This window comes from Hyla sarda, chromosome 10 (genome assembly GCF_029499605.1).
Source record: "Hyla sarda isolate aHylSar1 chromosome 10, aHylSar1.hap1, whole genome shotgun sequence".
Classification (NCBI taxonomy): domain Eukaryota; kingdom Metazoa; phylum Chordata; class Amphibia; order Anura; family Hylidae; genus Hyla; species Hyla sarda.
In genome coordinates this window covers 5945409-5966507 of record NC_079198.1, presented here as the reverse complement: position 1 = coordinate 5966507, position 21099 = coordinate 5945409, and the positions used below count along the sequence as shown (strand labels likewise).

Here is a 21099-nt window from a genome sequence, read left to right as displayed (position 1 = left end):
GAGGTGTAGGAGGACACTGACCTCTTTCCTGGGTGGGGTGGAGGTGTAGGAGGACACTGACCTCTCTTCTTGGTGGGGTGGAGGTGTAGAAGGACAATGACCTCTATGAGGGGTGGAGGTGTAGGAGGACACCTGACCTCTCTCCTGGGTGGGGTGGAGGTGTAGGAGGACACTGACCTCTATGAGGGGTGGGGGGGGGGAGATGTAGGAGGACACTGACCTCTATGAGGGGTGGGGTGGAGGTGTAGGAGGACACTGACCTCTCTCCTGGGTGGGGTGTAGGTGTAGGAGGACACTGACCTCTACGAGTGGTTGGGGGGAGATGTAGGAGGACACTGACCTCTATGAGGGGTGGGGTGGATATGTAGGAGGACACTGACCTCTATGAGGGGTGGGGTGGAGGTGTAGGAGGACACTGACCCCTATGTTGGGTGGGGTGGAGATGTAGGAGGACACTGACCTCTATGAGGGGTGGGGGGGGAGATGTAGGAGGACACTGACCTCTATGCTGGGTGGGGTGGAGGTGTAGGAGGACTCTGACCTCTCCTGGGTGGGGTGGAGATGTAGGAGGACACTGACCTCCCTCCTGGGTAGGGTGGAGATGTAGGAGGACACTGACCTCTATGAGGGGTGGGAGGGTGGAGATGTAGGAGGACCCTGACCTCCCTCCTGGGTAGGGTGGAGATGTAGGAGGACCCTGACCTCTCCTGGGTGGGGTGGAGATGTAGGAGGACACTGACCTCTATGCTGGGTGGGGTGGAGATGTAGGAGGACACTGACCTCTATGAGGGGTGGGGGGGGAGATGTAGGAGGACACTGACTTCTATGAGGGGTGGGGGGTGATATGTAGGAGGACACTGACCTCTATGAGGGGTGGAGTGGATATGTAGGAGGACACTGACCTCTATGAGGGGTGGGGTGGAGCTGTAGGAGGACACTGACCTCTCTCCTGGGTGGGGTGGAGGTGTAGAAGGACACTGACCTCTACGAGGGGTGGGGGGGAGATGTAGGAGGACACTGACCTCTATGAGGGGTGGGAGGGGGAGATGTAGGAGGACACTGACCTCTATGCTGGGTGGGGTGGCGGTGTAGGAGGACTCTGACCTCCCTCCTGGGTAGGGTGGAGATGTAGGAGGACCCTGACCTCCCTCCTGGGTAGGGTGGAGATGTAGGAGGACCCTGACCTCTCCTGGGTGGGGTGGAGATGTAGGAGGACACTGACCTCTATTAGGGGTGGGATGGAGATGTAGGAGCATACTGACCTCTATGTTGGGTGGGGTGGAGTTTTTGCACACTGACCTCTCTGCTGGGTTAAAGTTGTTGGAGGGTGCTGACCTCTCTGCTGGTCATTTGAAGGTGTTGTAGGGTGATAACCTTTGTATCGGTCTGGTCAGAGTTGTTGTAGGATGCTGACCTATGTGCATGGTCGGAATTGTTGTATGACTCTGAACGTCTCCCGGGTGAGTTGGAGTTGTTGGAGGACACTGACCTCTCCTGGGTGAGTTGGAGTATGCTGACGTCTCCTGGGTGAGTTGTAGTATGCTGACGTCTTCTGGGTGAGGTGGAGTTGTTGGAGGACGCTGAACATTTCCTGGGTGAGTTGGAGTGGTTGGAGGACGCTGACCTCTCTGCTGGATCACCAGAAGTTTTGGAGGTTGCTGACCTCTGCTGGGTTCATTTGGAGGTTTTGGTGGATGCCGACCTTCCTGATTTGGTTGGAGTTGTTGCAAGATGCTAACTTCTCTGCTGGACCAGTCAGGGGTCTAGGAGAGAGATAACAACTCTGCTGGGTCAGTCAGAGTTTTTGGAAGATGCAGACCTTTCTGTCGAGTTGGTCAAAGTATTTGGAGAATGCTGACCTTACTGCCAGGTCTGCCCTAGTTGTTGGAGGACGCTGGCCTTTCTACCGGGTTGGTCAGAGGTGTTTGAGGTCCCAGAACCCTCTTTCCTGGGTGTGTCAATAGTGTTAGATGTTTTGCCTTTTTGCCAGGTCGATCAGAGTTGTTGGGAGGATGATCAAAGCTTCTGGAGCTTTTGGAGGCTTTTGGAGGATGCTAACCTATCCTGTGTAGATCAAAGTTGTTGGACACTGACCTCTCAGAGTGGGTCAGAGTGGTTGACCGCTGACTTCTTTTGCTTGGTCATCAGAGTTGTTGGAGATTGCTGACCTCTATGTATGCTCTTTCAGAGTTGTTGGAGGTCTCTGGCCTCCTCTGCTGGGTCAGTTAGAGGTGGTACAGAACCCTGACTTTTCTGCTGGGTAAGTTGGAGTTGGTGAACACTGGGAGGTGTGAGAGGACGCTGACATCCCTGCTGGGTTAGTCTGAGGTTTTGGAGAACATTGACCTTTTTGTCAGGTCATTTAAAGGTGTTGGAGGTTGCTGACTTGTCTACTGGGTCAGAGTTGTTGGAGGTAGCCGACCTCTCCTGGGTGGATTCTGACCTCTCTGCCAGGTCAGTTGGAGATTGCTGACCTCTCTGCCAAGTCAGTTGGAGATTGCTGACCTCTCTGCCAGGTCATTAGGAGATTGCTGACCTCTCTGCAGGGTCATTTTGAGTTGTTGGAGAACGCCGGCCTCTTACCTGGCCCAGTTAGAGGTTTTGCAGCATCCTGACTTTTCTGCTGGGTGGGTCGGAGTTGTTGAACACTGGGAGGTGTGGGAGAACTCCGACATCTCTGCTAGGTCAGTCAGATTTTTGTCAGGTCTTTTCAAGGTGTTGGAGGACCTGACCTGTCTACTGAGTCATAGTTGTTGGAGGTAGCCGACCTCTCCTGGTTGGGTGCTGAATTCTCTGCTGGGTCAAATGTAGGTGTTGCAGCTGACCTCTCTGCTGGGTCAGAGTTGTGGGAGGATTCTGATGTCTCAGCCAGGCCAGTCAGAGGTGTTTGAGGACGCTGACCTCTCTGCCGGGTCAGTTGGCGTTGGTGGAGGACCATGACCTCTCCTCACTCTTGGGACACGGTGATGGTTTGCTGCAGCTCAGCGCACACAATGGTTTAGTGTTAGTCACTGGAGTATAAATACAACCATTGTGTGGGTTTGGTGCCCCCAGGGGCAGGAGGCCTTCCATGTTTGTTTCCAGTGTTATTGTGACAGGAGGAGCTTCCTTGGGGCAGAGTATAATGTGAGGGAAGGTTTCTACTGACGGGCGCTTGTTGTGGTACCAGTGCCCCATAAGTTCCTAATGTCAGATGGGCTCCTCCTCTAAATCGCTGTTTCCTGATGAATTCCTGCGCTTGCTCTGGTTCTCACTGAGTAGTCTTCTGTCTGTCTTGGCCTGGACCACAGAGCTTGCACTCGAATGTTCTGTACAGCCATGTGGAGCGTCTGTATGATGGACAAAGCGAAATCTATATCCTTAGGCCTTCTACATGTCCATAGGAGCTGACACCCTACCGCTATATACTTTGTACATGTTCATAGGAGCTGACACCCTACCGCTATATACTTTGTACATGTCCATAGGAGCTGACACCCTACCGCTATATACTTTGTACATGTTCATAGGAGCTGACACCCTACCGCTATATACTTTGTACATGTTCATAGGAGCTGACACCCTACCGCTATATACTTTGTACATGTCCATAGGAGCTGACACCCTACCTCAATATACTTTGTACATGTCCATAGGAGCTGACACCCTACCGCTATATACTTTGTACATGTCCATAGGAGCTGACACCCTACCGCTATATACTTTGTACATGTCCATAGGAGCTGACACCCTACCGCTATATACTTTGTACATGTCCATAGGAGCTGACACCCTACCGCTATATACTTTGTACATGTCCATAGGAGCTGACATCCTACCGCTATATACTTTGTACATGTCCATAGGAGCTGACACCCTACTGCTATATACTTTGTACATGTCTATGGGAGCCGACATCCTACCGCTATATACTTTGTACATGTCCATAGGAGCTTACACCCTACTGCTATATACTTTGTACATGTCAATGGGAGCTGACACCCTACCGCTATATACTTAGTACATGTCTATGGGAGCCGACATCCTACCGCAATATACTTTGTACATGTCCATAGGAGCTGACACCCTACCGCAATATACTTTGTACATGTCAATGGGAGCTGACACCCTACCGCTATATACTTTGTACATGTCTATGGGAGCCGACATCCTACCGCTATATACTTTGTACATGTCTATGGGAGCTGACATCCTACCGCTATATACTTTGTACATGTCTATGGGAGCTGACATCCTACCTCAATATACTTTGTACATGTTCATAGGAGCTGATACCCTACCGCTATATACTTTGTACATGTCCATAGGAGCTGACACCCTACCGCTATATACTTTGTACATGTCCATAGGAGCTGACATCCTACCGCTATATACTTTGTACATGTCCATAGGAACTGACACCCTACTGCTATATACTTTGTACATGTCTATGGGAGCCGACATCCTACCGCTATATACTTTGTACATGTCCATAGGAGCTGACACCCTACCGCAATATACTTTGTACATGTCAATGGGAGCTGACACCCTACCGCTATATACTTTGTACATGTCTATGGGAGCCGACATCCTAACGCTATATACTTTGTACATGTCTATGGGAGCTGACACCCTACCGCTATATACTTTGTACATGTTCATAGGAGCTGACACCCTACCGCTATATACTTTGTACATGTTCATAGGAGCTGACACCCTACCGCTATATACTTTGTACATGTTCATAGGAGCTGACACCCTACCGTTATATACTTTGTACATGTCCATAGGAGCTGACACCCTACCGCTATATACTTTGTACATGTCCATAGGAGCTGACACCCTACCGCTATATACTTTGTACATGTCCATAGGAGCTGACACCCTACCACTATATACTTTGTACATGTCAATGGGAGCTGACATCCTACCGCTATATACTTTGTACATGTCTATGGGAGCTGACACCCTACCGCTATATACTTTGTACATGTTCATAGGAGCTGACACCCTACCGCTATATACTTTGTACATGTTCATAGGAGCTGACACCCTACCGCTATATACTTTGTACATGTCCATAGGAGCTGACACCCTACTGCTATATACTTTGTACATGTCCATAGGAGCTGACACCCTACCGCTATATACTTTGTACATGTCCATAGGAGCTGACACCCTACCACTATATACTTTGTACATGTCCATAGGAACTGACACCCTACTGCTATATACTTTGTACATGTCCATAGGAGCTGACACCCTACTGCTATATACTTTGTACATGTCCATAGGAGCTGACACCCTACCGCTATATACTTTGTACATGTTCATAGGAGCTGACACCCTACCGCTATATACTTTGTACATGTCCATAGGAGCTGACACCCTACCGCAATATACTTGATACTTGTCCATAGGAGCTGACTCCCTACCGCTATATACTTTGTACATGCAGTGCACTATATCCCCTCTTTGTGGGGTAATTTGTAGGGCAAGCTGCCGTTTCAGGTATTTTTCGGGTGTCAGGATTGGCTCTGATCAGACACATCTGCCCCACATGTTGGTATCGCCCTTGACTTATGGCTGAGTGTGCGGTGAATCATGGCCGTCCACCCAGTCAACGCAGGATTACATGAAACCTCCTCAGTGCTGGGAGTTCAGTTCTGGCCGGTCCTGGGTCAAGGACCAGGAGGTCGTCTGTTACAAACCCTCTGAAGGACTGGAGCTCAGCTGGTTTTATTCTCCGGACATCTTGGGGTCCATGTTTGCACTATGTCTAAGGGGGGGGTCTGCTTTGGTGTGACAGGTCTGAGGGTTGTTGCCTCTGGTGTCATCCTGGGGGTTGCAGGTTGTTCCATCTGTGATGTCACCCTGGGGGGGTTGTAGGTTGTTGTCTGTGTTGTCACCCTGGGGGTTGTAGGTTGTTGTCTGTTGTGTCACCCTGGGGGTTGTAGGTTGTTGTCTGTGGTGTCACCCTGGGGGTTGTAGGTTGTTGTCTGTTGTGTCACCCTGGGGGTTGTAGGTTGTTGTCTGTGGTGTCACCCTGTGGGTTGTAGGTTGTTGTCTGTGGTGTCACCCTGGGGGTTGTAGGTTGTTGTCTGTTGTGTCACCCTGGGGGTTGTAGGTTGTTGTCTGTTGTGTCACCCTGGGGGTTGTAGGTTGTTGTCTGTGGTGTCACCCTGGGGGTTGTAGGTTGTTGTCTGTTGTGTCACCCTGGGGGTTGTAGGTTGTTGTCTGTGGTGTCACCCTGGGGGTTGTAGGTTGTTGTCGGTGGTGTCACCCTGGGGGGGTTGTAGGTTGTTGTCTGTGGTGTCACCCTGGGGGGGTTGTAGGTTGTTGTCTGTTGTGTCACCCTGGGGGGGTTGTAGGTTGTTGTCTGTTGTGTCACCCTGGGGGGGTTGTAGGTTGTTGTCTGTGGTGTCACCCTGGGGGGGTTGTAGGTTGTTGTCGGTGGTGTCACCCTGGGGGTTGTAGGTTGTTGTCTGTGGTGTCACCCTGGGGGTTGTAGGTTGTTGTCTGTGGTGTCACCCTGGGGGTTGTAGGTTGTTGTCTGTTGTGTCACCCTGGGGGTTGTAGGTTGTTGTCGGTGGTGTCACCCTGGGGGGGTTGTAGGTTGTTGTCTGTGGTGTCACCCTGGGGGTTGTAGGTTGTTGTCTGTGGTGTCACCCTGGGGGTTGTAGGTTGTTGTCGGTGGTGTCACCCTGGGGGTTGTAGGTTGTTGTCTGTGGTGTCACCCTGGGGGTTGTAGGTTGTTGTCTGTTGTGTCACCCTGGGGGTTGTAGGTTGTTGTCGGTGGTGTCACCCTGGGGGGGTTGTAGGTTGTTGTCTGTGGTGTCACCCTGGGGGTTGTAGGTTGTTGTCGGTGGTGTCACCCTGTGGTGTCAGACTTTGGGATTCCCCTCACATGTTGTTGTATTGTAGCGTTTTAGGAGGTGCCTGTTCTGTCACATGGCATGTAACAGGTTAATTGTATGAGATTGGTCGAAGATAATGGGGGGTGCCAGGCGTCAATATAACAGCTGCGCAGAAATCTCCTTCATCAGACTCTGTAAAGAAGAGACACCGCAGCAGCTGTGCCCCCTCCCCCTCCTTTTTAATAAGACGTCTTGGCCGGGTTCCTGTGTCGCCTCTGGACGTCTGCAGTTCTTGGCTCGCGCTTCGCCCGTCTCCTTGGCTTGTTGTCCCCACACACGACTCCTGGCAGGGCTGAATTACTTTCGCAGTCATGTGATCCTGAGTGGTACCTAGCTGTGGGGTCACGACCTGCATCATCCCTGTCTGTCGCATCCAGTCCCGTATAACCGTCACACAGCGATCCCTGGCGTCCTACCCCCGGGCTGCGCTATAAACGGCTTCACGCAATGCACGGTTATCATTCATGTATGTACAGTACCTGCAGTCACATGACGTCACCAGTGTAATAACTGCAGTCACATGACTTCACCAGTGTAATAACTGTAGTCACATGACGTCACCAGTGTAATAACTGCAAACACATGATGTCACCAGTGTAATAACTGCAGTCACATGACTTCACCAGTGTAATAACTGTAGTCACATGATGTCACCAGTGTAATAACTGCAGTCACATGACTTCACCAGTGTAATAACTGCAGTCACATGATGTCACCAGTGTAATAACTGCAGTCACATGACTTCACCGGTGAAATAACTGCAGTCACATGACTCCACCAGTGTAATAACTGCAGTCACATGACGTCACCAGTGTAATAACTGCAGTCACATGACGTCACCAGTGTAATAACTGCAGTTACATGACGTCACCAGTGTAATAACTGCAGTCACATGACTTCACCTGTGTAATAACTGCAGTCACATGACGTCACCAGTGTAATAACTGCAGTCACATGACTTCACCAGTGTAATAACTGCAGTCACATGACGTCACCAGTGTAATAACTGCAGTCACATGACACCACCAGTGTAATAACTGCAGTCACATGACACCACCAGTGTAATAACTGCAGTCACATGACTCCACCGATGTAATAACTGCAGTCACATGACGTCACCAGTGTAATAACTGCAGTCACATGACTTCACCTGTGTAATAACTGCAGTCACATGACTTCACCAGTGTAATAACTGCAGTCACATGACTTCACCTGTGTAATAACTGCAGTCACATGACTTCACCAGTGTAATAACTGTAGTCACATGACGTCACCAGTGTAATAACTGTAGTCACATGACTCCACCAGTGTAATAACTGCAGTCACATGACTCCACCAGTGTAATAACTGCAGTCACATGACGTCACCAGTGTAATAACTGCAGTCACATGACTCCACCAGTGTAATAACTGCAGTCACATGACTCCACCAGTGTAATAACTGCAGTCACATGACGTCACCAGTGTAATAACTGCAGTCACATGACTTCACCAGTGTAATAACTGCAGTCACATGACTCCACCGATGTAATAACTGCAGTCACATGACTTCACCAGTGTAATAACTGCAGTCACATGACCACAGTAATTATGTTACTGAGATGATTTTATTGCAGTTAATATGCTGGTAATGTCATGTGACTGCAGTTAGTACTTTGGTGTCATAAAAATAAGTAGTATAATCAGTGTTTTCCAACCGGGTTGCCTCCAGCTGTTGCAAAACTACAACTCCCAGCATGCCCGGACAACCGTTGGCAACCCGGTTGGGAAACACTAATATAAATCCTCTGTTCGGGGGGAGCACTGCATGTGATGGGGTCTAGGGGGTCACATATATATAGTGCGGGGGTTAAATGTTCCGGGTCTGTGTGGGGGAGGGGGCACAGAGTTCTGCTGTGGAGTTTATAAGAAGTGTCAGGATTTCGGCGGTAATATAATCCAGACTGCGCCGCCGATCCACCCCCCCCCCCCCCCCCGTCTCTTGGGGGGATCCTATAGTAACGCTGCAGCTCCGCTGTGTCAGGACATATGGGGGGTCTCTGGATCTTCTGCTCAGTTGCCGGTGTATTCGGGGGTCTCCCTGGTCTTCACTATGTAGAGGAGACGAGTCTGTGGGGTCGGAGCCCAAATCTTTCTCTGCTCTAATGTTCTCCCAGGTGTCCCCAGTCCCACTTCCTCTGAGGCGCTGTACATGCACAGTCCCACTTCCTCTGAGGCGCTGTACATGCACAGTCCCACTTCCTCAGAGGCGCTGTACATGCACAGTCCCACTTCCTCAGAGGCGCTGTACATGCACAGTCCCACTTCCTCTGAGGCGCTGTACATGCACAGTCCCACTTCCTCTGAGGCGCTGTACATGCACAGTCCCACTTCCTCTGAGGCGCTGTACATGCACAGTCCCACTTCCTCTGAGGCGCTGTACATGCACAGTCCCACTTCCTCTGAGGCGCTGTACATGCACAGTCCCACTTCCTCAGAGGCGCTGTACGTGCACAGTCCCACTTCCTCTGAGGCGCTGTACATGCACAGTCCCACTTCCTCTGAGGCGCTGTACGTGCACAGTCCCACTTCCTCTGAGGCGCTGTACATGCACAGTCCCACTTCCTCTGAGGCGCTGTACATGCACAGTCCCACTTCCTCTGAGGCGCTGTACATGCACAGTCCCACTTCCTCTGAGGCGCTGTACATGCACAGTCCCACTTCCTCTGAGGCGCTGTACATGCACAGTCCCACTTCCTCAGAGGCGCTGTACATGCACAGTCCCACTTCCTCTGAGGCGCTGTACGTGCACAGTTCCACTTCCTCAGAGGCGCTGTACGTGCACAGTCCCACTTCCTCTGAGGCGCTGTACGTGCACAGTTCCACTTCCTCAGAGGCGCTGTACGTGCACAGTCCCACTTCCTCAGAGGCGCTGTACGTGCACAGTTCCACTTCCTCTGAGGCGCTGTACGTGCACAGTTCCACTTCCTCTGAGGCGCTGTACGTGCACAGTCCCACTTCCTCAGAGGCGCTGTACGTGCACAGTTCCACTTCCTCTGAGGCGCTGTACCTGCACAGTCCCACTTCCTCTGAGGCGCTGTACATGCACAGTCCCACTTCCTCTGAGGCGCTGTACGTGCACAGTCCCACTTCCTCTGAGGCGCTGTACGTGCACAGTCCCACTTCCTCTGAGGCGCTGTACGTGCACAGTCCCACTTCCTCTGAGGCGCTGTACATGCACAGTCCCACTTCCTCTGAGTCGCTGTATATGCACAGTCCCACTTCCTCTGAGGCACTGTACATGCACAGTCCCACTTCCTCTGAGTCCCACTTATTTTCAGTCTCTTGTCATTGATTTTCTTTTGGTCTCTTCTGTTGATGATCAATTTGGGGGGAGGGAGATCGCGGTCATGTGACCGTCCCCTGCTGTAATAATCACCAGCAGCACCACGGGGCCCCTGTGAGGAGGGGGCCATCATTGATTAAAGGGAAATTGACCAAATAAGACAAAAAATTTCCAACCTCCATGGGGGGATGTGAATGAGCACATATGTCCCTCCAGGTGTAGAGTGTCAGAGTGGGGCCCCATGTAATACTGCTCTGTATTGTCAGCTCCTGGGGCCCCATGTAATACTGCTCTGTATTGTCAGCTCCTCGGGCCCCATGTAATACTGCTCTGTATTGTCATCTCCTCGGGCCCCATGTAATACTGCTCTGTATTGTCATCTCCTGGGGCCCCGTGTAATACTGCTCTGTATTGTCAGCTCATGGGGGCCCCATGTAATACTGCTCTGTATTGTCATCTCCTCGGGCCCCATGTAATACTGCTCTGTATTGTCAGCTCCTGGGGCCCCATGTAATACTGCTCTGTATTGTCAGCTCCTGGGGGCCCCACGTAATACTGCTCTGTATTGTCATCTCCTGGGGGCCCCATGTAATACTGCTCTGTATTGTCATCTCCTGGGGCCCCATGTAATACTGCTCTGTATTGTCATCTCCTGGGGCCCCATGTAATACTGCTCTGTATTGTCAGCTCCTGGGGCCCCATGTAATACTGCTCTGTATTGTCATCTCCTGGGGCCCCATGTAATACTGCTCTGTATTGTCAGCTCCTGGGGCCCCATGTAATACTGCTCTGTATTGTCAGCTCCTCGGGCCCCATGTTATACTGCTCTGTATTGTCAGCTCCTGGGGCCCCATGTAATACTGCTCTGTATTGTCAGCTCCTGGGGCCCCATGTAATACTGCTCTGTATTGTCAGCTCCTGGGGCCCCATGTAATACTGCTCTGTATTGTCATCTCCTGGGGCCCCATGTAATACTGCTCTGTATTGTCAGCTCCTGGGGGCCCCATGTAATACTGCTCTGTATTGTCATCTCCTGGGGCCCCATGTAATACTGCTCTGTATTGTCATCTCCTGGGGCCCCATGTAATACTGCTCTGTATTGTCAGCTCCTCGGGCCCCATGTAATACTGCTCTGTATTGTCATCTCCTGGGGCCCCATGTAATACTGCTCTGTATTGTCAGCTCCTGGGGGCCCCATGTAATACTGCTCTGTATTGTCAGCTCCTCGGGCCCCATGTAATACTGCTCTGTATTGTCAGCTCCTGGGGGCCCCATGTAATACTGCTCTTTATTGTCATCTCCTGGGGGCCCCATGTAATACTGCTCTGTATTGTCAGCTCCTGGGGGCCCCATGTAATACTGCTCTTTATTGTCATCTCCTGGGGGCCCCATGTAATACTGCTCTGTATTGTCAGCTCCTGGGGCCCCATGTAATACTGCTCTGTATTGTCATCTCCTGGGGCCCCATGTAATACTGCTCTGTATTGTCATCTCCTGGGGCCCCATATAATACTGCTCTGTATTGTCAGCTCCTGGGGGTCCATGTAATACTGCTCTGTATTGTCAGCTCCTCGGGCCCCATGTAATACTGCTCTGTATTGTCAGCTCCTCGGGCCCCATGTAATACTGCTCTGTATTGTCAGCTCCTGGGGCCCCATGTAATACTGCTCTGTATTGTCATCTCCTGGGGGCCCCATGTAATACTGCTCTGTATTGTCATCTCCTGGGGCCCCATGTAATACTGCTCTGTATTGTCATCTCCTGGGGGCCCCATGTAATACTGCTCTGTATTGTCAGCTCCTTGGGCCCCATGTAATACTGCTCTGTATTGTCAGCTCCTGGGGCCCCATGTAATACTGCTCTTTATTGTCATCTCCTGGGGGCCCCATGTAATACTGCTCTTTATTGTCATCTCCTGGGGGCCCCATGTAATACTGCTCTGTATTGTCATCTCCTGGGGCCCCATGTAATACTGCTCTGTATTGTCATCTCCTGGGGCCCCATGTAATACTGCTCTGTATTGTCAGCTCCTGGGGGCCCATGTAATACTGCTCTGTATTGTCAGCTCCTGGGGGCCCCATGTAATACTGCTCTGTATTGTCAGCTCATGGGGGCCCCATGTAATACTGCTCTGTATTGTCATCTCTTCGGGCCCCATGTAATACTGCTCTGTATTGTCATCTCCTCGGGCCCCATGTAATACTGCTCTGTATTGTCAGCTCCTGGGGCCCCATGTAATACTGCTCTGTATTGTCAGCTCCTGGGGCCCCATGTAATACTGCTCTGTATTGTCAGCTCCTGGGGCCCCATGTAATACTGTCATATAACCCTCTAGAGTGTCAGCTCCTGGGGTTCTGCTGTGATATATCTGCTCCTGGGGTCATGTTGGGGTCCCCAGTGCACTGGTATCATTATGGGGAGAATCAGAGGTGAATGTTCATGCACTGAGAACTCTTCACATGTATTTTCCCGCATCCCATTCCAGATTCCCAGCATGACTCCCCATCTCATCCCTAATCCACACGACTCCCCATCTCCTCCCTAGTCCACACGACTCCCCATCTCCTCCCTAGTCCACACGACTCCCCATCTCATCCCTAATCCACACGACTCCCCATCTCATCCCTAATCCACACGACTCCCCATCTCATCCCTAGTCCACACGACTCCCCATCTCATCCCTAGTCCACACGACTCCCCATCTCATCCCTAATCCACACGACTCCCCATCTCCTCCCTAGTCCACACGACTCCCCATCTCATCCCTAATCCACACGACTCCCCATCTCATCCCTAGTCCACACGACTCCCCATCTCATCCCTAATCCACACGACTCCCCATCTCATCCCTAGTCCACACGACTCCCCATCTCATCCCTAATCCACACGACTCCCCATCTCATCCCTAATCCACACGACTGCCCATCTCATCCCTAATCCTCACATGACTCCCCATCTCATCCCTTGTCCACACGACTGCCCATCTCATCCCTAATCCACACGACTCCCCATCTCATCCCTAGTCCACACGTGACTCCCCATCTCATCCCTTGTCCACACACAACTCCCCATCTCATCCCTAGTCCACACACGACTCCCCATCTCATCCCTAATTCACACGACTCCCCATCTCATCCCTAATCCACACGACTCCCCATCTCATCCCTAGTCCACACGACTCCCCATCTCATCCCTAATCCACACGACTCCCCATCTCATCCCTAGTCCACACGACTCCCCATCTCATCCCTAATCCACACGACTCCCCATCTCATCCCTAATCCACACGACTGCCCATCTCATCCCTAGTCCACACGACTCCCCATCTCATCCCTTGTCCACACGACTGCCCATCTCATCCCTAATCCACACGACTCCCCATCTCATCCCTAGTCCACACGTGACTCCCCATCTCATCCCTAATTCACACGACTCCCCATCTCATCCCTAATCCACACGACTCCCCATCTCATCCCTAGTCCACACACGACTCCCCATCTCATCCCTAATTCACACGACTCCCCATCTCATCCCTAATCCACACGACTCCCCATCTCATCCCTAGTCCACATGACTCCCCATCTCATCCCTAGTCCACACGACTCCCCATCTCATCCCTAGTCCACACGACTCCCCATCTCATCCCTAGTCCACACGACTCCCCATCTCATCCCTAGTCCACACACGACTCCCCATCTCATCCCTAGTCCACACACGACTCCCCATCTCATCCCTAATCCACACGACTCCCCATCTCATCCCTAGTCCACACGACTCCCCATCTCATCCCTAGTCCACACGACTCCCCATCTCATCCCTAGTCCACACGACTCCCCATCTCATCCCTAGTCCACACGACTTCCCATCTCATCCCTAATCCACACGACTCCCCATCTCATCCCTAGTCCACACGACTCCCCATCTCATCCCTAGTCCACACGACTCCCCATCTCATCCCTAATCCACACAACTCCCCATTTCATCCCTAGTCCACACGACTCCCCATCTCATCCCTAGTCCACACGACTCCCCATCTCATCCCTAGTCCACACGACTCCCCATCTCATCCCTAATCCACACGACTCCCCATCTCATCCCTAGTCCACACGACTCCCCATCTCATCCCTAGTCCACACGACTCCCCATCTCATCCCTAATCCACACGACTCCCCATCTCATCCCTAATCCACACGACTCCCCATCTCATCCCTAGTCCACACGACTCCCCGTCTCATCCCTAGTCCACACGACTCCCCGTCTCATCCCTAGTCCACACACGACTCCCCATCTCATCCCTAATCCACACACGACTCCCCATCTCATCCCTTGTCCACACGTGACTCCCCATCTCATCCCTAGTCCACACACAACTCCCCATCTCATCCCTAGTCCACACACGACTCCCCATCTCATCCCTTGTCCACACACGACTCCCCATCTCATCCCTAGTCCACATGACTCCCCATCTCATCCCTAGTCCACATGACTCCCCATCTCATCCCTAATCCACACATGACTCCCCATCTCATCCCTAATCCACACATGACTCCCCATCTCATCCCTAATCCACACACGACTCCCCATCTCATCCCTAATCCACACGACTCCCCATCTCATCCCTAGTTCACATGACTCCCCGTCTCATCCCTAATCCACACACGACTCCCCATCTCATCCCTAGTCCACACACGACTCCCCATCTCATCCCTAGTCCACACATGACTCCCCATCTCATCCCTAATCCACACATGACTCCCCATCTCATCCCTAATCCACACATGACTCCCCATCTCATCCCTAATCCACACATGACTCTCCATCTCATCCCTAGTCCACACACGACTCCCCATCTCATCCCTAATCCATACGACTCCCCATCTCATCCCTAGTCCACACACGACTCCCCATCTCATCCCTAATCCACACGACTCCCCATCTCATCCCTAGTTCACATGACTCCCCGTCTCATCCCTAATCCACACACGACTCCCCATCTCATCCCTAGTCCACACACGACTCCCCATCTCATCCCTAGTCCACACACGACTCCCCATCTCATCCCTAGTCCCCACACGACTCCCCATCTCATCCCTAATCCCCACATGACTCCCCATCTCATCCCTAGTCCACACATGACTCCCCATCTCATCCCTAATCCACACGACTCCCCATCTCATCCCTAGTCCACACACGACTCCCCATCTCATCCCTAGTCCACACATGACTCCCCATCTCATCCCTAGTCCACACATGACTCCCCATCTCATCCCTAGTCCACACATGACTCCCCATCACAGTTCTGGTCCCAGCATGGCTCTGAATATCCGTTTTGGCTCCCATCTCATTCAAGGGTTGTCCTCCTATCCAATGTTCCATCATCTCTCCCTTATAAGTCTTCTCCTTCTTTCTCCAGTTCGGTGATGTGATGCATTGTGGATCTCTACCATCCAGATGATTATAATGGTGGTCTCTGTGGGAGGCGGGGGTCCTCTACCATCCAGTTGATTATAATGGTGGTCTCTGTGGGAGGCGGGGGTCCTCTACCATCCAGATGATTATAATGGTGGTCTCTGTGGGAGGCGGGGGTCCTCTACCATCCAGATGATTATAATGGTGGTCTCTGTGGGAGGCAGGGGTCCTCTACCATCCAGATGATTATAATGGTGGTCTCTGTGGAAGGCGGGGGTCCTCTATCATCCAGATGATTATAACGGTGGTCTCTGTGGGAGGCGGGGGTCCTCTATCATCCAGATGATTATAATGGTGGTCTCTGTGGGAGGCGGGGGTCCTCTACCATCCAGATGATTATAATGGTGGTCTCTGTGGGAGGCGGGGGTCCTCTACCATCCAGATGATTATAATGGTGGTCTCTGTGGGAGGCGGGGGTCCTCTATCATCCAGATGATTATAATGGTGGTCTCTGTGGGAGGCGGGGGTCCTCTATCATCCAGATGATTATAATGGTGGTCTCTGTGGGAGGCGGGGGTCCTCTTCCATCCAGATGATTATAATGGTGGTCTCTGTGGGAGGCGGGGGTCCTCTACCATCCAGATGATTATAATGGTGGTCTCTGTGGGAGGCGGGGGTCCTCTATCATCCAGATGATTATAATGGTGGTCTCTGTGGGAGGCGGGGGTCCTCTATCATCCAGATGATTATAATGGTGGTCTCTGTGGGAGGCGGGGTCCTCTACCATCCAGTTGATTATAATGGTGGTCTCTGTGGGAGGCGGGGGTCCTCTATCATCCAGATGATTATAATGGTGGTCTCTGTGGGAGGCGGGGTCCTCTACCATCCAGATGATTATAATGGTGGTCTCTGTGGGAGGCGGGGTCCTCTACCATCCAGTTGATTATAATGGTGGTCTCTGTGGGAGGCGGGGGTCCTCTACCATCCAGATGATTATAATGGTGGTCTCTGTGGGAGTCCTCTATCATCCAGATGATTATAATGGTGGTCTCTGTGGGAAGCGGGGGTCCTCTATCATCCAGATGATTATAATGGTGGTCTCTGTGGGAGGCGGGGGTCCTCTATCATCCAGATGATTATAATGGTGGTCTCTGTGGGAGGCGGGGGTCCTCTACCATCCAGATGATTATAATGGTGGTCTCTGTGGGAGGCGGGGGTCCTCTACCATCCAGATGATTATAATGGTGGTCTCTGTGGGAGGTGGGGGTCCTCTTAAAGGGGCGTTCTTCTCAGGAAGTTTCACTGTATTTTTTTTCTTTATCTCTTTCAGAAACCTTAATGGATTCCACGACTGCAACGGCTGAGCTGGGGTGGACTGTGCCGCCATCATCCGGGGTGAGTACTGACCGTGGCAAATGTCTAGGGTACAGCCAGCTATAGGGGGCGCCACCATCTGGGCTCCTGAACTCCTGCAGGACTCTTATAGATCCATCTGACAATAATTAGAAAGAAAAAAGGTGTTAGAAACCCCACCCATTATAGGAGGAGCCATCAGGGGCGGGGCCGGAGAATCATCACTGTTATCTGTGGTGTTACATAGGACTGCAGGTCACATCTATACATTATCTGTACTCAGAGAGTTATCACTGTGTTATCTGTGGTGTTACATAGGACTGCAGGTCACATCTATACATTATCTGTACTCAGAGAGTTATCACTGTGTTATCTGTGGTGTTACATAGGACTGCAGGTCACATCTATACATTATCTGTACTCATAGAGTTATCGCTGTGTTATCTGTGGTGTTACATAGGACTGCAGGTCACATCTATACATTATCTGTACTCAGAGAGTTATCACTGTATTATCTGTGGTGTTACATGGGACTGCAGGTCACATCTATACATTATCTGTACTCAGAGTTATCACTGTGTTATCTGTGGTTTTACATAGGACTGCAGGTCACATCTATACATTATCTGTACTCAGAGAGTTATCACTGTATTATCTGTGGTGTTACATGGGACTGCAGGTCACATCTATACATTATCTGTACTCAGAGAGTTATCACTGTTATCTGTGGTGTTACATAGGACTGCAGGTCACATCTATACATTATCTGTACTCAGAGAGTTATCACTGTGTTATCTGTGGTGTTACATAGGACTGCAGGTCACATCTATACATTATCTGTACTCAGAGAGTTATCACTGTGTTATCTGTGGTGTTACATAGGACTGCAGGTCACATCTACTACATTATCTGTACTCAGAGTTATCACTGTGTTATCTGTGGTGTTACATAGGACTGCAGGTCACATCTATACATTATCTGTACTCAGAGAGTTATCACTGTGTTATCTGTGGTGTTACATAGGACTGCAGGTCACATCTACTACATTATCTGTACTCAGAGAGTTATCACTGTTATCTGTGGTGTTACATAGGACTGCAGGTCACATCTATACATTATCTGTACTCAGAGAGTTATCACTGTTATCTGTGGTGTTACATAGGACTGCAGGTCACATCTATACATTATCTGTACTCAGAGAGTTATCACTGTGTTATCTGTGGTGTTACATAGGACTGCAGGTCACATCTACTACATTATCTGTACTCAGAGAGTTATCACTGTTATCTGTGGTGTTACATAGGACTGCAGGTCACATCTATACATTATCTGTACTCAGAGAGTTATCACTGTGTTATCTGTGGTGTTACATAGGACTGCAGGTCACATCTATACATTATCTGTACTCAGAGAGTTATCACTGTGTTATCTGTGGTGTTACATAGGACTGCAGGTCACATCTATACATTATCTGTACTCAGAGAGTTATCACTGTGTTATCTGTGGTGTTACATAGGACTGCAGGTCAAATCTATACATTATCTGTACTCAGAGAGTTATCACTGTGTTATCTGTGGTGTTACATGGGACTGCAGGTCACATCTATACATTATCTGTACTCAGAGAGTTATCACTGTTATATGTGGTGTTACATAGGACTGCAGGAAACATCTATATATTATCTGTACTCAGAGAGTTATCACTGTTATCTGTGGTGTTACATAGGACTGCAGGTCACATCTATACATTATCTGTACTCAGAGAGTTATCACTGTGTTATCTGTGGTGTTACATAGGACTGCAGGTCACATCTATACATTATCTGTACTCCGAGTTTATCACTGTGTTATCTGTGGTGTTACATGGGACTGCCTGTCACATTATCTGTAGTATGGAATGTTGTGACAGGTTGAGCTCTGCTACATCTGTTGAGTGCGGTCGCTTTGGCCGTTACTGTGGGATCTCGCACCCCTCCCCCGTTGCGGCGCTGGATCCCGTCCAGACGCTTTTTTTTTTTGACACAATTGCCGAATCTCGTTCGGAATAAGAAAAGGAGGATTAAGATCGGTCAGAGGAACCCCGACTCCTCCCTGAATACTGGGGGGGGGGGGGGTGAAGACGTCCTCTTTGAACAGTGGGGGCAGTAGTAGTCTGGGGGTGCACGCCCCCCTCCCTCCCGGCCGCCATCTTGCTGTCCCTTTCTCTCTGGTCCTGCGGAGGCTGGGGGTTATTGTTCTCCTCTCCAGCGCCAGGCATGTTAATGAGAAGAGCAGGAGAAAGGCAGAGGGTCCTAATTACTTGGGGGGGGGGGGGGGGGGGGGGCTCCTGGCGGGCGCGGACCCCCTGACTGACACATCTTCAGGGATTAGTCAGTCGGCCATGCTTTCTGGTGTCACCGTCTCACAATGAGACCGCGCTCTCCCCTCCCCCTCCAGCCACCACCGGCCCGTCTGATTATTTGACAGGTCGTCATGACAACCAAGTGACAGTACGAAAAGAAGAGGGGGGGGGGGGGGGGAGTTACCCCAGACCTCCAGTCCCCCCAGAGACCCTCATATACGTATTATTAAAGAGGAACACGCCAAACCCTATTCTTCTTTAACACCAATGTACCTCCAGCTGTTGCAGAACTACAACTCCCAGCATGCCCGGACAGTTTTCGGCTGTCCGGGCTTGCTGGGAGTTGTAGTTTTGCAACAGCTGGAGACACATGGGTGTTGTAGTGGAATAGGATTTGGCGTGTTCCTCTTAGGTACACAGCTCAGCAGACACTATCACATAATGGTAGGATGAGATACACTCAGACAGTATCCCACATGGTAGGATTAGATACAGCGGCTCAGCAGACAATATCACACATGGTGGGATTAGATACAGCAGCTCAGCAGACAGTATCACACATGGTGGGATTAGATACAGCAGCTCAGCAGACAGTATCACACATGGTAGGATTAGATACATCCGCTCAGCAGACAGTATCACACATGGCAAGCTTAGATACAGTGGCTCAGCGGACAGTATATCACATGATTGGATTAAACACAGTAGCTCAGTAGACAGTATCACACATGGTAGGATTGGATACACAGCTCAGCAGACCGTATACCACATGGTAGTATTAGATACATCAGCTCAGCAGGTAGTATTGCAATAGTAGGATTAGATATGTCAGCTCAGCAGACAGTATATCACATGATTGGATTAGATACAGTAGCTCAGCAGACAGTATCACACATGATAGGATTGGATACACAGCTCAGCAGACAGTATCACACATGGTAGGATTGGATACATCAGCTCAGAAGACAGTATCACACATGATTGGGTTAGATACAGTAGCTCAGCAGACAGTATAACACATGGTAGGATTGGATACAGCAGCTCAGCAACCAGTATCACACATGGTAGGATTAGATACAGCAGCCAGTATCACACATGATTGGATTAGATACAGTAGCTCAGCAGACAGTATCACACATGATAGGATTGGATACAGCAGCTCAGCAACCAGTATCACACACAGCAGGATTAATTTCAGCAGTTCAGCAGCCAGTATCACACATGGTAGGATTAGATACAGCAGCCAGTATCACACATGGTAGGATTAGATACAGTAGCTCAGCAGCCAGTATCACACATGGTAGGATTAGATACAGCCGCAGTACAGGATGTGTCAGGGTTGGGGGTGCAGCTTTTATCTCTGCTTTTATAGAATTTCTGGGCCTCAGACCAAGTTTCCCTCAGGTTGTCTTCAGGCCAAGGTTGCGGTCTGAGATTAACCCTTCCTGTTTTGTAGGGTCCTATTAATAAGGATATGGGAGGATTTCAGCTCTGGGGGCAATACTGAGGAGCAGTGGTCAGCAGTGTGATGTGTATGTAGGAGCAGTGGTCAGCAGTGTGTGATGTGTATGGAGGAGGGGCAGTGGTCAGCAGTGTGTGATGTGTATGGAGGAGCAGTGGTCAGCAGTGTGTGATGTGTATGGAGGAGCAGTGGTCAGCAGTGTGTGATGTGTATGGAGGAGCAGTGGTCAGCAGTGTGATGTGTATGGAGGAGGAGCAGTGGTCAGCAGTGTGTGATGTGTATGGAGGAGCAGTGGTCAGCAGTGTGTGATGTGTA

General features: G+C 50.7%; 1 protein-coding gene across 6 annotated transcripts in view; it reads left to right on the top strand.

Moving 5' to 3' along the window:
• The window catches only part of EPHB2 (EPH receptor B2), a 119133-nt gene that overhangs the window by 40566 nt on the left and 57468 nt on the right, over positions 1–21099 (top strand). For all 6 annotated transcript variants that reach the window (XR_008848559.1, XM_056544771.1, XM_056544769.1 and 3 more), the window contains exon 2: positions 16960–17024. Coding sequence is in view for 5 of the 6 variants with exons in the window: in XM_056544771.1 (XP_056400746.1) it covers positions 16960–17024 (65 nt within the window). In the remaining variant the exon portion in view is untranslated. The remainder of the gene's footprint in view (positions 1–16959; positions 17025–21099) is intronic.